Raw genomic sequence first — 17,140 nt, 5'->3', positions numbered from 1 at the left:
GAAGGACTATGGAATAAAAAGAGCAGGCAGAGCGGTACAAGAGGAAAAGGTGAAGAGGACTATTTTATTCTACTCTCGAGCTTGATGGATTTTTTAAACTCTAAGTGAAAGTGCGTCACAATCGAAAGTAAAAGATGGCGGCTAAACCTCCCCCTAAAACTCTTAGGAGTGCTGGAACTTCCCCGGTGCAACAATCATCATTGCAGGCATTACATCCTCCTGATGTAGTGACATCGAAGGACTTACGAGATGCTCTGGATAAACTTTTGGAATCAATTAATCAATCAATGGATGATAAATTTGCAAAGATGGAGGAGAAATTGGAGAAATTGGAGGAGAGAATAGAAGAGAGGATGGAACAGAAGTTCAGCGTGATGAAGGTAGACATTTTGTCTTCAGTGTATAAAGTGGCTGAATGTGTGGAAGATTTGGATGAAAAAGTCAAAGATTTGACTCAAAAGAATGCTATATTAGAAGCAAAAGTATTGGAGAATGAAGATTTAAGAGACAAAATGGATAGAGAATTAAGTCTTGCTCAATATTTCCAGATGCAGTTTGCCATTAGAATTAGAGGTTTAAAGGAGAATATTAAGGAAGATTTAAAGCAGCTGGTTTCTGAGGCTCTCGAAGTGGTATTGAATCAGCCAGCATCTGAAATAAAAGGAGGCATGGATAAAGTGTATCGTGTGAACTCATGGATTGCTAGACAGAGAAAGCTGCCTAGAGATGTGGTGGTTTATTTTGCAAAAAGGGAAATTAGAGATGAAGTTATACAAGCTGCCTATGATACTAAAGTCGTGATTGCTGATCAAGAAGTTCTGGTTCTAAAAGAAATTCCTCCAAAGATTTTAAGGAGAAGGAAGGATTTTACATTTCTGGTGCAAGAGCTCAAGCAACGAGATATAAGGTTCAGATGGGAGATTCCAGCTGGGTTGATGGTGATGTATGAAGGTAAAAGGTACCGTTTGGTTACTGTGATGCAAGCGCGTGATTTTTACAATAATGTTTTAAAAGCAACCCCATTAACACTTCTGGAAGCTGCAAAGGGATCTGGAGAAGGAGAATATCAAGAGGCTGAAGATGGACAGATAGAGGAGAATGGTGCTGCAGGAGATCAAGTTATAACACTTTTGGATGATCCCAGAGAACAGAGGGTGACGCGTGCTGCTTTAAAACGATCAAAAAAGATAAAAGAACAAGATCAGCAGAAGTCTATGGAACTTTCACAACGTACTTACAGCCAAGTAGTGGGAGGTGGGAAAAGATTTGGATGAGGAATGTAAAATTTATATAAGTTTGAAATCTAAGAGAGAATTTTTACAAAATGTTTTATAGATGGTATTTAGACTTTAAAAAGCTAAGCATGTATCTGAATTATTAGCCTAAATGTTGGAGGTGCGGTGATAAAGACGTAATATATTTTCATATTTTCATATATGGTAGACCTGCAAAAAAGGTTAAGGCTTTTTGGATAAAAATTTGATGGAATATACTAAGTTGATGTTGAATTTAATTACGGCAGCAAGACTTTTGATAGGATAGTACTGGAAAGAGGAACTGCCGACCATAGAAGAGTGGATTTTAAAGGTTTCCGACTTGGTCGAAATGGTGAAGATTTCGGCCTATTTGAAAGATTACTCGCAGGAACGCTATATTATGGAAGGGAGAAAATGGCTTGAGTTTACTCAGAATAAGTATAGGGTTAAGAAGTTTTATATTTGAATAAGTCTTCTTTCTTCTTTCTTTATTTTTTTTTCTATATTGGTTTTTTTTTATATATATATTTATGTATATTTAATATTACTAAGGTTTGTTTTATCCTATATAAGCTAGAGAGTGATAGATTTTAGAGTTTATGGTTGTTAGTATATGGTTGTTTATGATTGTTTTTTTATATATACCTTGTACTTAGCTCTGGGAAGTCGGGGGGGGGAGGGGGGAGGGGGGAGAGGTAGGGGGGGAGGGGGGATTTTTTAAGGGAAAAATTGTATGTTAAAACTTTTTAATAAAAATAAAAACAAAGGTGCTAATACATAATCAAATCCTACTCTTTGGTTCTCTCCTCTAGCCATTTGTAGAATAATTTCCAGCTTCGGTAGTATTCTGTTTCTTCTTTATCTTTCAATCTCATAGTTAGTCTGTCTATCTCTGCGCATTCCATTATTTTTTTAATTACTTCTTCCTCTGGTGGTATTCCTTCATTTTTCCAGTATTGCGCGAAGATTATTCTTGCTGCTGTTGTAATATGTAGAACCAAATATAAACTTTGCTTATTAATCTTTTCTGGTGTTATACCTAATAGAAAAAATTCTGGATTAAATACTACATGTTCTCCCAATATTTTTTCTAACCAAGCATGTATTTTTTTCCAATAAGCCTTTGCTTTATCACATGTCCACCAGATATGATAGTATGTGCCTGAATTATATTTACATTTCCAACATTTATCTGACATATTTTTAAACATTTTTGCTAATCTTGCTGGTGGCAGGTGCCATCTGTAGAACATTTTATATAAATTTTCTTTATACGCAGTTGACATTGTCAGTTTATAATTTCTGTCCCATAATTTTTGCCATTTTTCTAATTCTATATTATAACTAAAGTTTTTTGCCCACCTTGTCATTGTCTCTTTAGTTTGTTCACTTTCCATCTCCAAAATTAACAAAAAGTTATACATTTTCTTAGTTTCTCATCAAGGTTAACAATATCTTATCAAATACAGTTTGTTCTTTATAAAACCCACACAGTTTCACATCTTTTTCGTATCTATTTTGTATTTGTAGCTGTACTCACCATGACATGTTGATGCCCTGATTTCCCAGCTCTTGTTTTGATTTTAATGTCCCATCAGTATTTAAAATATATCTATATGCCCAAATTTTTTCAAAATCTACCAAATTTGGATGTGAGAAAGCTTCCGTCATTGATAACCACCATGGAATTTTTACATATATTTTAGTTTTGATTTTTCCCCCATACTGTTATCAAAGCATTTCTAATATAGTGATTTTGAAAATACTTATGAATTTTGTTTTTCCTGTACCACCCCAATTGTAAGTCATGTCCCTCCAAATATAACAACCTTTTATTCCTAAGAAGTTATCCATTCTTTCACCCATGTTAATACAGATGCTTGATAATACAAAACCCACTCGGGTAGTTCAAAACCTCCATGTTTGAAATGAAAATAAGATCTTAGGCAATATATTCATTTTAACTGTAGCAATTTTTCCTAATAGTGACAATTGTAAGTTCTTCCACTTTTCAAAATCTAGCTTTATTTGTTTCAATAGCCTTATATATTTTTTTTTAAAATCACATTTATATCCCACCCTTCTCCGAAGACTCAGGGTGGCTTACAATCTAAGAAGCACAAATCAATGTGCTTAGCAATAGCCTTCATTCTATGTATATGCCTGCTTATTAGGGCTTTTGGGCCCCCCCAAGTGGCATTTTTACAAAGTCAGCTTATTGCCCCCAACAATCTGGGTCCTCATTTTACCTACCTCGGAAGGATGGAAGGCTGAGTCAACCTTGAGCCTGGTGGGACTCGAACCTGCACTAATTGCAGGCAGCTGGTGTTACTTAAGGAGGCATTAGCCCACTGCTCCACCAAGGCTCTTGTAATTGTCTTCTTTAATTGTTGAGCATTTGGCTGATAAATATATACCCAAATATTTAACCTTTTTCACTATCTGTACCTCTGTTGATTCTGACAATCGACTTTTTTGCTTATCCGTGAGATTCTTAACTATTATCTTAGTTTTTTCTTTATTTATTTTTAATCCCGCTATTTTTCCATACTGTTCTATCTTTCCCAACAATTTGGGAATCATCTCCAGGGGTTCTTCCAAAATAAATACTAAATCATCAGCAATTGCTTGTAATTTATATGTTTCACCCTTTATCCCCAACGCTTTAATTTCTGTATCTTGTCTGATATTTCGATTTAAGACTTCCAAAGTGGAAATGAATAACAGAGGAGATAATGGGTATCCTTGCCTTGTGCCTTTTCTTATCTCAAAGCTCTCAGTACAATCTCCATTCACAATCACTTTGGCTGTTTGTTTGTTATATATTGTAGATCTAGTAGTCCTTTGTTCTCTGGCAGGTCCTTCATTCTCGCCCATTTGGTCGTCTTTCTCTTTCTGTTCTCCTGTTTGTGCAGTTGCTCCTTGAGTCCTTTCTTCTGTTTGCTTCTGCCCCTTACTCTCCCCTTGTCTTTCCATCAGCTTCGTAGTCAGAAAGTGGTAATGTCTTCGGGTATCTCTTACTCTCTTAGGTATCTGCTTTAAAACCACAATTTCTTTATTTTTGTATTGTATTGGCTCATCTCTAACTTTCCATAGTACTTCATCTCTTGTTGTCTTCTTTGTAAACCGTACATGTACTTCTCTTGGCAATTTATTTCTTCTTGCATAGCTTGAATTGATACAAAATATTTCATCGACCTCTAGCTGGATTTCTCCTCAGTCTGCCTTTAAAGCCTCCTCCAGGATGTTAATAATCACCTCTGCTATGTTTTCTTCTCTATCCTCAGGAATATTTTGAAATTTTAAACAATGTTCAGCTTTTTCCATCTCTAAAATCTTAATTGCGTTCTCTAATTTTTCATTTTCTTGTAATAACATTTCCATATTTTTATCGTTCTCATCTGTTTTTTCTTCAATTTTGTGTACTTTCTGTTGATTTTTAATTAACATTTGATTTTGAGCTTCAAATTTTCCCTTTATATCCAAGATTTCTTCACTTACTTTCTCAAGTTTAGAATATTTTCATGTGACCCGTAGTAAGAAAGATTTCCACGGGAGACTATTAAGTCTACTGCATGTTGAAATAGAAATATTGTACTACAGTAGATGGCCCAATCTTTTATCTGTGCTTTTGGAAAAAGATTGTGCCTTCGTGCCAGAATGAAGACTTTGCAGTAGATATCCCATTTAGTTCAAGGATCATATTAAAGAGAGAGTTGAGAGAGGTTTGCCTCAGGCTTGGAAGAACCTGCTATGAGAGAAAATAGTTAATATTAACTATTATATAGTTAATATAATATAGTTTGTACCACAATATTTGATTTTTAAAATATTTTTCTTGGTAGTTAACTCATTGTGCTTCTGTTCTTGTTTTTTTTTCCAGGACCCACAATTATCAGCTTTAATTTTTGACAAGCTTCAAGTGCCTGAATGTTTACAGAAACCTAGGAGTGAAGGGGAAAGCAGGTGTGATGTTTGTGCTGCCCACCTGAATCAGCTGAAGCAAGAAGCAATCCAGGTCATCCACAACCTTGACCAAGCCAGCTGTCAAGAGGCAACAGGACCCCCCACAAATGCTGTGGCAATGGCTGCTGTGATACCAAGATTGAACTCCCAAAACATGGTCAGTGTCTCTTCTCAGAGGGACTTGTCCCTCATGGCTGGACAGGGGGGTAGACAGCCTGGCAAAACTACAAGCTTTTTCTCTGGGACGGAGAGGAAGAAGGGACCAGGGTGGCCACAAGGTTCAGGTGGCTTCCCAAACTCCAGCGTTCAAGTGACAGTGGCTCCCAGTGGCCTTAGTGGGGCATTGAGCTCAGTAACGATCCAGGCTCAGCAGTACCTTGAAGGGATGTGGAGTATCTCCCGAGTAAACAGTTTTCTTCCTCAAGCTTGTCTAGTAAGTAATTGCCTACTGTTTCTGATATTCCATATAGTTACGGGTTTTGTTGCCTCTTTTCTTGAAAGCTTTCATCCAACATATGAAGTACTTTCATTCCGCTGTAAGTGGCAGCCTTGTTTCAGGGGAAATGGAAGTAAGACTGACAAAAGTGGCTTTTCTACACAAGCACCTCCCCTTTTCTATAAGGACTGCCATGTTGCATGGATGCCCCAAAGGGGAAAAGCTTGTGGTACAACATTGTGATTCTAAAGGGAAAATAAATGTATTTACAGTGTTCAATTGATATAGTATGTGAGCTGGGTGCCTCCCAAAATTTAAATTAAAAAAGAAAACAAGTCCATATAAATAAATAGTCAAAATAATGACAACAGAAAGCTCTAAAACCAGGTTCAAATAGAGAAAACAATTCATAAAACATAAAATATTAAAATGTGGGAGAATGCCAACCAGTAGGTTAAAAGCAATATGGTCATTGTATATTGGTGTACATCATAAAAGCAATTAAAATAATACAAAATTGATGTACATGTTAGCAAGTAAAACTATTGCATATACCGTATATACTTGAGTATAAGCCGAATTTTTCAGCCCACTTTTTGGGCTGAAAAAATCCACTTCGGCTTATACTCCAGTGAACAAAAAAAAAGAACTTACCGAGGACTTGCGCGCGGCCGAGGCTTCGGTGCTTCCGGGATCGCGCGCACCTCTCCCAAGCCGCCGCCGTCCGGAGACCTGCCGAAGTTTGGGGAGGTTTGGGGAGGTGCGCGCGCACCTCCCCAAACCTCCCCAAACGTCGGCAGGTCTCCGGACCTCCGCGCCCTGCCTGCCTGCTTCTTTCCACTGCCTGGCTGCCCTACGATGTAACCCGCTTCATGATAGAGTGTGACGCCTGCAAGGACTGGTTTCATGGCAGGTAACACAAAGCGGTCATTCTCGCCTTTCCCTCCCCCCCTCGCCCGCCCGCTCGCTTTTTTTTTCCTCTCAAGCATCACTGGACTGGGCCAGGGAAATCAGAGAGAAGCTGGGCGTGCAGCGTCACGGCGACGGCTGGAAGCCTCGCCCAGCTAGAGACAGAGAGGAAGGAGGGAGGGAGGGAGGGAGGGCGCGTGCAGGCAGAGAGGGTTTGGTCAGGGTGGCGGTGGCAGCGGCGGCGGACACGGGGAGCTGAGGCGCCGTCCGGTAGGTAGAGGCCGTTATGGGAAGGAGGCGGGAGAAGGGACGTGTGGGGGAAGTACGGGGGCCGTGTAAACGGAGTACGTGCGGCGCCGCGCGGGTCTGATAGAACTGGGCCGGCAACGGGTGCTTGTGAAGCGGCTGAGGGCTGGCTAGGAAGGGGGCGGCGGCGGCGGCGCTGGCGTTTTGCGGGTGGGACAAGGCTCTCGAGAGAGAACATGGTGGAGGCGGAACCGACCCCGCCGCTCCCTGCAGGGGAGAGAAGCCGGGCAAGCGCTGCTCCAGTCCTCGCTCTTCTTCCCTCTCCCGATTTTGCCTTCCTCTCCAAGATAAGTTTGAGCGGTAGGGGAAAGTTAGAGCCCCTTTCTGAGGCCGCCCCTTACTTGGGATTGTTGGGCGAGAAGGCGACGTGGGCATGGAGGAGGAAGTAAGTCGCGCTTTACTCGTCACTGCGGGGCGGGGAGAAAAAAAGTTCTTGCCGGCCGGACTTGGATGGCGGCAGCGGCATCAGCTGGGAGCCGCAGCCCCGCCTAGTCTGGCTGAGCTGAACCAGCTCAACACAAAGCGATCGGGCCTTTCCTCCCCCCCCTTTCCCTCCCCCCTCCCGCTCTAGGGCAGAGATCCCCTTCCTATCGCTCGGGGCCTTTCGTCTCTTTGGCTTGCCAGGGCTGGAGCGGCGAGAGCGAGCGGCAGAGGAGAGATGGTGGGCTTTCATTTCCTTTCCTTTCCTTTCCTTTCCTTTCCTTTCCTTTCCTTTCCTTTCCTTTCCTTTCCTTTCCTTTCCTTTCCTTTCCTTTCCCTTCCTTTCCTTTCCTTTCCTTTCCTTTCCTTTCCTTTCCTTTCCTTTCCTTTCCTTTCCTTTCCTTTCCTTCCCTTCCCTTCCCTTCCCTTCCCTTTCCGTTAGAGAGCTACCTTCGTGATTACAATGTGGAGTGGCCGACTGAGGCTGAAAGCACATTAGGTAGCACTTGAGACATGCAGGCAAATCCTGCTAAAGGGCTTTTCCCCCCCACTGGATCCGCGCTCCGCAAGCCTCTGTCGCCGGCTGGATCTGCGCCCTGCCGCCGGCAGAGGCTTGCGGAGCGCGGATCCAGTGGGGGGGAAAAGCCCTTTAGCAGGATTTGCCTGCATGCCGGCGGAGGGTGGATCCGCGCTCCGCAAGCCTCTGCCGGCGGCAGGGCGCAGATCCAGCCGGCGGCAGAGGCTTGCGGAGCGCGGATCCACCCTCCGCCGGCATGCAGGCAAATCCTGCTAAAGGGCTTTTCCCCCCCACTGGATCCGCGCTCCGCAAGCCTCTGCCGCCGGCGGAGGGTGGATCCGTGCTCCGCAAGCCTCTGCCGGCGGCAGGGCGCGGATCCAGCCGGCGGCAGAGGCTTGCGGAGCGCGGATCCACCCTCCGCCGGCATGCAGGCAAATCCTGCTAAAGGGCTTTTCCCCCCCACTGGATCCGCGCTCCGCAAGCCTCTGCCGCCGGCGGAGGGTGGATCCGCGCTCCGCAAGCCTCTGCTGGCGGCAGGGCGCGGATCCAGCCGGCGGCAGAGGCTTGCAGAGCACGGATCCAGTGGGGGGGAAAAGCCCTTTAACAGGATTTGCCTGCATGCCGGCGGAGGGTGGATCCGCGCTCCGCAAGCCTCTGCCGCCGGCTGGATCCGCGCCCTGCCGCCGGCAGAGGCTTGCGGAGCGCGGATCCACCCTCCGCCGGCATGCAGGCAAATCCTGCTAAAGGGCTTTTCCCCCCCACTGGATCCGCGCTCCGCAAGCCTCTGCCGCTGGCTGGATCCGCGCTCCGCAAGCCTCTGCCGCCGGCGGAGGCTGGAACCGCCGGCGGCAGAGGCTTGCGGCAGAGGCTTGTGGAGCACGGATCCAGCCTCCGCCGGCGGCAGAGGCTTGCGGAGCGCGGATCCAGCCTCCGCCGGCGGCAGAGGCTTGCGGAGCGCGGATCCAGCCGGCGGCAGAGGCTTGTGGAGCACGGATCCAGCCTCCGCCGGCGGCAGAGGCTTGCGGAGTGCGGATCCAGCCGCCGGCGACAGAGGCTCGATCCGCCGTTCTGCAAGCCTCCGCCGCCGGTTAATACCCTGTATTCAGCTCTGGGAAGTGGGGGGAAGGGGGAGAGAGGGGGAGTTTGGGAGGAGGGGGAGGGGGAGCTCCACGGTGGAAAAATAAAGCCCTGCCGCTCTTCGCGTTGCTTGCCCGACTGGCTGTCACGGGACCGCACGGATCGCCTCGCTCCCACCGGCAGCTGATTCCTTCGAGTTTGGTCTCGAGCGATTTTGCATTTTCTCCAGTGCTGAAAGCCACTCGGCGGATCCCAGCCTCGGCTTATACTTGAGTCAAGAACTTTTCCCAGTTTTTGGGGGTAAAATTAGGGGTCTCGGCTTATACTCGAGTCGGCTTATACTCAAGTATATACGGTATGTTAATACATCCAAGAAACAGCCCTAATTGTTTAGGACTGGGAAGAAATTATAGGCAACAAATTATAGGGGTTTTTTTGGTCTTACATTTAAAGTAGTGGCCATGGTTGGTATTTGAATGTATCATTTGAGATGGACAAGGCTGGAGAGCTAAGCTGTCTCGTTCAATTTTACAGCAATAGTCACAGAGCAAAATAGCTCATTGTAACAGTTCCACTTTATGTGCTCCAGTGTTAAACTTGTCATGAAGATAGCCTTATAATCTTTTGTGATGCCTGTGTAAATAATTTCCGTGTAGAATGGCTGAATTTTCTTTGACTGTTGAAGAGTGTAATTATGGATGCTACATTTTCATAATAGCTTTTTATTCACCTCCGAGTTAACAAACTGGAATACAAATTCTGTATGGTTTAGAGATAATCCCTGGATGAAGTATGGCAGCTGTTCAGATCTGAATGGTTTCAGTAAACTCTCATGAAGTAAAAAGTTCAGGGATGTAAAAATATATTTGAGTTGGGTTTCAGTTAAGATTCTAATAGATATTGATATGAACCTGTGAATTTACTGGTAATAGGCCAACATATGAACTGTGAACATAAGTTATTTGCTGTGTTTCCTCATAATGTATTAATATATCAAACACAAGGAAAAAAAGGATAATATGTAGTTTTCTTGAGCAGTAAAAATTTCCAAATAAACAAGGTGGCTTCTAATTATTGTTTATGCTGTAAATATAAAAACTTAAGTATTATTCCTACACTTGTGCAGCTTTCCTTATAAACATTAAAGTTTCACATGAAACTCTGAGCATCCCCAAACTTCTGATTTTGAATGCTCTCTAGGTGAGTAGCCACAATTTTTCTCCATCCCTTCTTGATTTTTAAGAATGAGTAAGTGTGTGCATCAATGGCCCACAGAGATCTGTTCAGTTCTTTCTTTTATCAATATTTGGTATAAGAGGATGCACTTTTTTGAAGCACAGTCACTGGATAACAGTTCATGGGATGTTACCAGTGCAGAGTTTTTGAGCAGGTCAGTCATATGATAGTTGGAGAAAAATGGAACAGAATTAAGCATGATGGGGTGGAGCCAATACTAATCATACTTTGTTTATTTATTTATGTTCTGGCCTAGTCCCAAAGGATTGGACAGTGTGCCATATCAACAAAAATATTCCCCCTAGAATAAATAAATCAGAACAATGACAAAATCAAAATCACAAACATGAAAGATAAACTCTAAATCAGACCACAATCACTCTGTGTCTACAGTCAGTTAGCTAAAACAATAATCATGTTGAAATAAAAAAAGGTTTTCTTTAAAATAAAGAATTTTCTTTAAATAAAAAGTTGTAGAACCTTGATACCCAAATTGGATTCAGATATAATAAAACAGAAACAATTTATCAATCCCCCAACTCCCCTCCCAAAAAACCCCCAGACCACTAAAGTGGGTAAGAATTCTTTATTTTAATAATGTTTATGTTATCTGCAAGCTAATAGACTGTTAAGACACTGTAAAGTCTTTGGAGGGATGAAAAAAATAAAACTTCATTGCCACATAGGAATTATAACTGTTTAATTATAATTGTTAATGTTGCCATTCAGACATCTGAATTGCCAGATGGGCAACAAATAAATCTGATAAATAAAATAAATATCCTAAATTGCTTGCCATATCAAATAGAATATTTGATATGGCAAACTAGCCATATCAGTTTCAGTTTCAGTGAATACAGACATTTTGTGAGATAAGACGGCTATTTTTGCATTTGTTCTATTTCTGGTTCTGCCAAAATCAGTGCAAGACTCTCATGTTTCAAAGGTAAATCACTTCTCTGATATTACCAAGGAAAGAGTTATGAAAGTTTCCAGGAGTTGAGTTCAACTAAAAAGAAACTTTACTTTTTTATACCTGCGGTATGTATAAGCCAGTGTTATCATTGCTGAATATTAATTATATCATTAAGTTGGATTTTATATGAGAGCTTGAACTGCCTTTTCTATCATACCCCAATTAAAAATTAAGACAAATAATTGATTTGTTTTTACTCGATTCAGAATTTGGTGTTTATGAATATGCTTGAAGATAATTTTCAGTGACTTAGCAACTCACAGAACACTGGTTGAAAAAAAAAATGTCCCCATGTGTTTATTATTATTAATGGTCAACTTACAGATTTCAATCTGGCACAGTCAGTGGTAGATAAAAATGCATGATTTTTTTCCCCATTGCGTGTAGCTCTGCATCCGAAGTGCAGCTCCAGGAGCCAAATTGCTGCTGAATTGTAATTTTAATAGTACAGGAAGAGACATTTATTTAACTTAGAATAATTGACTGTATTTGATTTAAGTGGATTTTTTTTGTCTGATTTCTGTCCACTGTCTAGTCTCATCCCACTTTTGTGAATGAGACAAAGGCAAAGTTCAGAGAGTAAGAATGGCTCTAAGTTCAGAAGAAGTATAAACATCCATGTTCTATATGCCATGGAAGTTTGAACAAAAAAAAATGCATTCTGAAACCACATAAACTGGGTGCTGGACTCTCAGTCCATTCTCTTTCTCAGTATAAAAAGAAAGACTAAAGTCCTAAAACCTCTCTTAACCCAAGCATCCTGCCTGAGAAAAATCACCCAAGCAACCCCTGTTCGATCTTTTCTTACTTGCAGGCCAAGCGGTTATTAATATAGTATCTCATAAAAGGACCTGCCCAAACTAGCTATAGAAGCCAACTTGAGCCAGCAGCCCTGACCACAATGGTAGGCCTAGATTTCACCTGTTCTTATTGAAAACCAACTTTAACATTAGGGGTAGGTTAGAAATTCATAGATTGTCTAAATACTTTAGGCAATCCCAATACTAAACATCTGATTACATATCTTTTTCCAAGTGTCTCTCAGTTGCATAGGCATTATATGTGTAAATCTACCCCGAAGATAAAGTGATTATTTTGAACTAGCTCTGGATTCCACTGGCTTGTTACTATACCTGTGCTAGAATAGATGGAAATTTCTAGAAGATGCAGGGGTTTCAAAGTAGGCAAACCAGTAAAAACTATTGCTCTGAAACTAATTAATTAATGTTTTCCTAGGGATTTTGAAAGAAAGTGATTGCCATTGTGATCAAGATAAATAATCTTTCTTAATGAAGCCATTAGCTCTTTTGTAGCACATGTAAGCTGCTGAAGAATAGAAAGTTGGACTAGAACTGTACATCTGTATTGTAACTTTTACTTGAATGATGATTTTATTTTTATATTACTTTTTAAATACAATATACAATATTGCTGGATTTTACTATGGTATTTCACATTTCAGTAAAGACCATTTTCATGTTCGGTAAATACATTATGCAGGATCCAATCTGGGTCGGTCACTGGAAACAGAGATTTAGTCTTCCGAGCTTTTGGATTCACGCTGGAGCCCATCCTCAGGTAACGTCTCTCTTACCAGAATTCTGATCCCGGTTCCCGACCCAGATTGGATCCTGCAACATTATCCTGGGACCTTTCATTATTCAATATTATTCTTTGCCTTCATCAGTGAGAATACATATCAATTTTTTTGGATACTGTTCTATGAATGGGGTTGTGTGTGTGTGTGTGTGTGTGTGTGTATGTGTTCAACTGTTACATTAGTTTTCAGATTCTATTTTCTATAACTTCATAACTGACAGGTTTTATGGACTTTGCCAGCATTTTATCTTTTTAGAATTTGAGGATTTTTTTGTACATCTCAAGAACAATTTGGTTATACTAATTGAAAAAGATTTATTATACTCCTGATAATAACATGGAATTGTTTCATGACAGAATCTGTATATAATAGCACAGTGAAGTTTTAGTTCTTCCCTTTTCCTCTTTATGTGGGCTACTGATTTTATTTCACTTTCAGGCAGTAATGGATTTATAATTAGAATATAGTCACAGTAATCAATGGTGGGATTATTAGGCATATAAATAGAACTTTTGAGACTAAGAGGAGGTAATTTTCTGCTGCTACTGAGGAACAATTATTGAGGTTTTGTTGAGGATTTTTTAAATAGCACTTGCATACAATTAAAGGTGTTTTAAAGGAGTAAATAAGGTTGGTTACCTACTTTAAAATAATAATAAAAAATAACTAGAAGAGTAAGTTCATATGTATTGACTGTTGCGTTGAATTCTGTGTCTACTTACCATAAGCAGACAAATTTAAAAGTTCCTGAATTGCATTCTGAGAAATCTCTTGACAGAACCACAAGCTTGCTTTAATTTTAAAAAAAAAAGAATTTTTGGGAAAGTTACTGAAGTCAACAATTTGTGAAAAGAGTTAACTTAATCCAGTTAGGTTCCATGAACGCTAACTACAGGTACCAAGGCTTGAATTTATATTACATGTTGCTGGTTGCTCACCTTTCATCCATGGAGTCTGACACAGCGTGCATAGGTCTCCCATTCTGCCTCATAACAATTCTGTGCTTTAGGTTAGGGTGAACATAGATGTGAACTACAGCTTTTCTGTTCCTCATCAGAAACCTAACCACTATATTGCATAAACAGATGTGTGAGGACATTGAATGGGAGATGGAACTAATAGAGTTGGTTCATGAAGAGAAAAGAAATCAAATAGCGTCATGTTTTGAAGTGCACACATTTATAGATATTTTATTTTATTATTATTTTATTTTTTCTACATTCTGATGATTGAGAATTGGAAAAGTTCCCCCCCTCCCCCAAACGCCTTTTGCAGGCGGAAGGGATTGAATTATCAGGACATGCATTTGGCAATATTCAAGATCGGCCAGACCTTGGACAGCTCCAAAGATCAGCAAACAAATTGCTTTATAGGTTTCTACAACTTGTAATTTTCAACTGAGATAAAGCTTTGCCAACTTTTCTAAATCCTACTTCTGCCATCTTGGATTTCCTATACTGTGATATAGTTTCTAAGCAGATCTGTTTGTGTGGGACAATAACTTATGGCAAAATGTAGAATTCAGTGTGCCTGGCTTATTTGTGTATTTGGGATCTTGGGTAATTGCCTCTGTGAGTTCATAATTCCATTTTCTGATGGAATTTAATATATACATTGCTTCCATGAGTATCTTGAGATTCTGCCATTATTCCATGTGAATTTATTCTGGTAACAAATCATGAGCACATTGTACATTGATTCTATCTTCTCCACAGCCATCTTTACCAAATACTGTAATTGCTTTTAGGATATAGGATAGTTTGGTGAGGAGTCAGGGTGCAGGCAAATATGCTTGTTGAGGTTTTCTGAACAGCAGTTATGATTTACACTGCAATGATTATTTTAATATGATTGAATCTTTGGTTTTCAGACTAATGGGGTGACCTACACTGTAGATCCTTTTTATTCCAAAAAAGAAAAATTAACAACAGCTTCCATGATAATTAGATGAGAAAAAAAGACGACTGTCCTGTCCCATCATTTACTGTGCTGTCCCACAATCAGAGATAACTGCTCTAAAATACAAGAGGCAAGCAAGGAATTAATCAACAAATAGATTTAAGGGAATCCCAGTATTTTAGTTAAGCCAAACAAGATCCAGAAAATTAAGATAAAACAAAGTTAGGTATACAATGTCATAATACACAAAAGTAGTTTAGAAGTTAAGGATAGAACTGGTTACAAATACACTAATTATGGATGTTGTTTTCATCATTAGATTATTCCAAGTGGTAAACTTTCTGATCTAGGATGCAAGCCTCTATCTGAATCCAACTTGCTCAGTTCAGAAACAAGGCAGTTCCTGAACGTTTCTCCCAAGGAGACTTTACATTCAAAATTGTACTTCTGCTCAGTTCTCAGATTCTCAGCCCAGCATGACCAATATTTCCACAGGCTTGGAAACTACTTTGAAGAATCCATTTCACTTTGGCTTCTCATTAGCAGTTTAGAAAATCATCCTTGCTTGCCACAATGGTCTGACACATGGCCATTAATAGCCAAAATGTCCCTTGGATTCTATGATCCAAATAACATGGGAAAAATATATTTGAAAATTATATATAATATATAGTACAATGAGGACCAGTTTGGTGTAGTGATTAAGGTATCAGGCTAGAAACCAAGAGACTGTGAGTTGTAGTCCTGCCTTAGGCATGAAGCCAGCTGAGCTAGTCTCCTTCAGCCCTAGGAAGGAGGCAGTGGTAAACCATTTCTGAAAACCCTTGCCAAGAGGATTGCAGGAACCTGTTCAGGCAGTTTCTTACAGCAACCGTTCCCTATATGTTTTAGCCTCCAGTCCCCCAATCATCTTTGTTGCTCTTCTCTGTACCCTTTCTAGAGTCTATGTAGAGTCTCTACATACACACACACACACACACACACACACACACACACACACACACACACACGTATATGTATATATATGTATGTATGTATATGGATCTTTGGTTATTCGGGTTTTTCCCCGCGTAGAACTAAAGGTGTAGGTGCAACGTTTCGACGGAATCCCATCCGTCATCATCAGGCTGGTGGCTTGTATGTATATATATATATGTATATATATGTATGTATATATACATACACACACGCACATGCACACACACTACAATGTTACCAACAGTGCAGTGTTGAAATAATATAGGTACAAAATTCTTACCTCGATGTTTCATGGGATAGCTTACCTATTGCATATGTAAAACTCTGAGGTGCATGTTTAGACACAGACAGCAGAGATAGTTTTCTTGCTACTGTGCAGCAGCTGCGGGTATTAAAAACCTCTATAGAAATGAAGTTTAGTCATAAAATTCCTCTTATGCTATTTTTTAATGAGCCCCACTGGAATCATTGGCAAAGAGCAGTAAAAAGTTGATGCTGAGAAATATTTTTCTAGAAAAAAGCATAAACCGCATTTCTGTACTTTTAGTGGCAATTGTAGTGTATAATTTTATTGACACGTTGACCAAATATGTGTATCCGTCCTTTATGCTTCTAGGAAGGTTTTACCGCCTTTGAAATTCCACAGGGAAAGTAAAAATTTTTATAATATTTATTCTAGTCAACAGTTATGGATCGTAGAATTTTAAGCTAAAGCATTTTAAATTGAGACTATTATTATTTCATGAGCAAGCACATTTCTGTTTTTGAAAACTTGTTACATTTCCATTCTAATAGCTATGACCACTGTGAGATGTTTTAAACTAAGTAATAAAACTACTTAACCTCTTTCACATTTGTATGTCAATGCACCAGTCAGAACCAGATCAAAACCTAGGAAGAATTTCATATAGCTCTTTTTAAAGGAAAGGCTTACTGGTATAAATCACTGTTCTTAGATCCCTTCTCAATATTCCTAGGTTCCTGAATGATGAAATGAGTCATGATAGCTGAAACTTTGTGAAAGATAGCCAACTACAACAATCTTTTCCTGTAGTGCTTAGTTCTGTTCTGAACCAGCCCTCTTCTGGCCTTGTAAAGGCAAACCCCTTTTTAGAAAGAAGAGACTGGAGAGCTTCCAAGGCTAAAAGGCATCCGCCAAGATTTATTACGCAGGTAACAAAACACTAGAGCTTGTCTTCTCAAGCGGAAAAGTTGCTTTCAGCAACCAGCCCCTCCCCAAACACTCCTTTTATAGAGAGCTCAGGGCGTGGTCTCCCTGTGCCTCCTCCCGAGGAGTCCCACATTCTTTCTTTGTTTGTTCCTGCTCGACTGCCTCCTGCGTCGGGCGTCCTTGAACAGGGCCAGCTGTGGGTCATCATCTTCCGCACTATCGGGCTCACGCAGCTGAGAAGAGGGCCCCGGCTGGGAACTCTGCCAAGCCTCCACGCCATCATCAACCGGTTCGTCTCCCACACGGTCCTCCTCCCCCTCATCTGAGTCATCCGACACGTCTGAGCCGGCTGCCGAAACCACAGGCTGGCCCTGAGTCACAACACTATCCCGC

At 40.9% G+C, this 17,140-nt stretch overlaps 1 protein-coding gene across 1 annotated transcript in view; it reads left to right on the top strand.

Annotated features, from left to right (window-relative positions):
* The window catches only part of KIF26A (kinesin family member 26A), a gene marked incomplete at both ends in the record, with an annotated part of 188,759 nt that overhangs the window by 88,520 nt on the left and 83,099 nt on the right, over positions 1-17,140 (top strand). The window contains one exon of the mRNA XM_081322506.1: positions 5,140-5,655. Coding sequence (XP_081178632.1) covers positions 5,140-5,655 — 516 coding nt within the window. The remainder of the gene's footprint in view (positions 1-5,139; positions 5,656-17,140) is intronic.

This window comes from Vipera berus (genome assembly GCF_964194415.1).
Source record: "Vipera berus genome assembly, chromosome: 1".
NCBI lineage: Eukaryota > Metazoa > Chordata > Lepidosauria > Squamata > Viperidae > Vipera > Vipera berus.
This window is presented reverse-complemented; position numbering and strand designations above follow the sequence as displayed.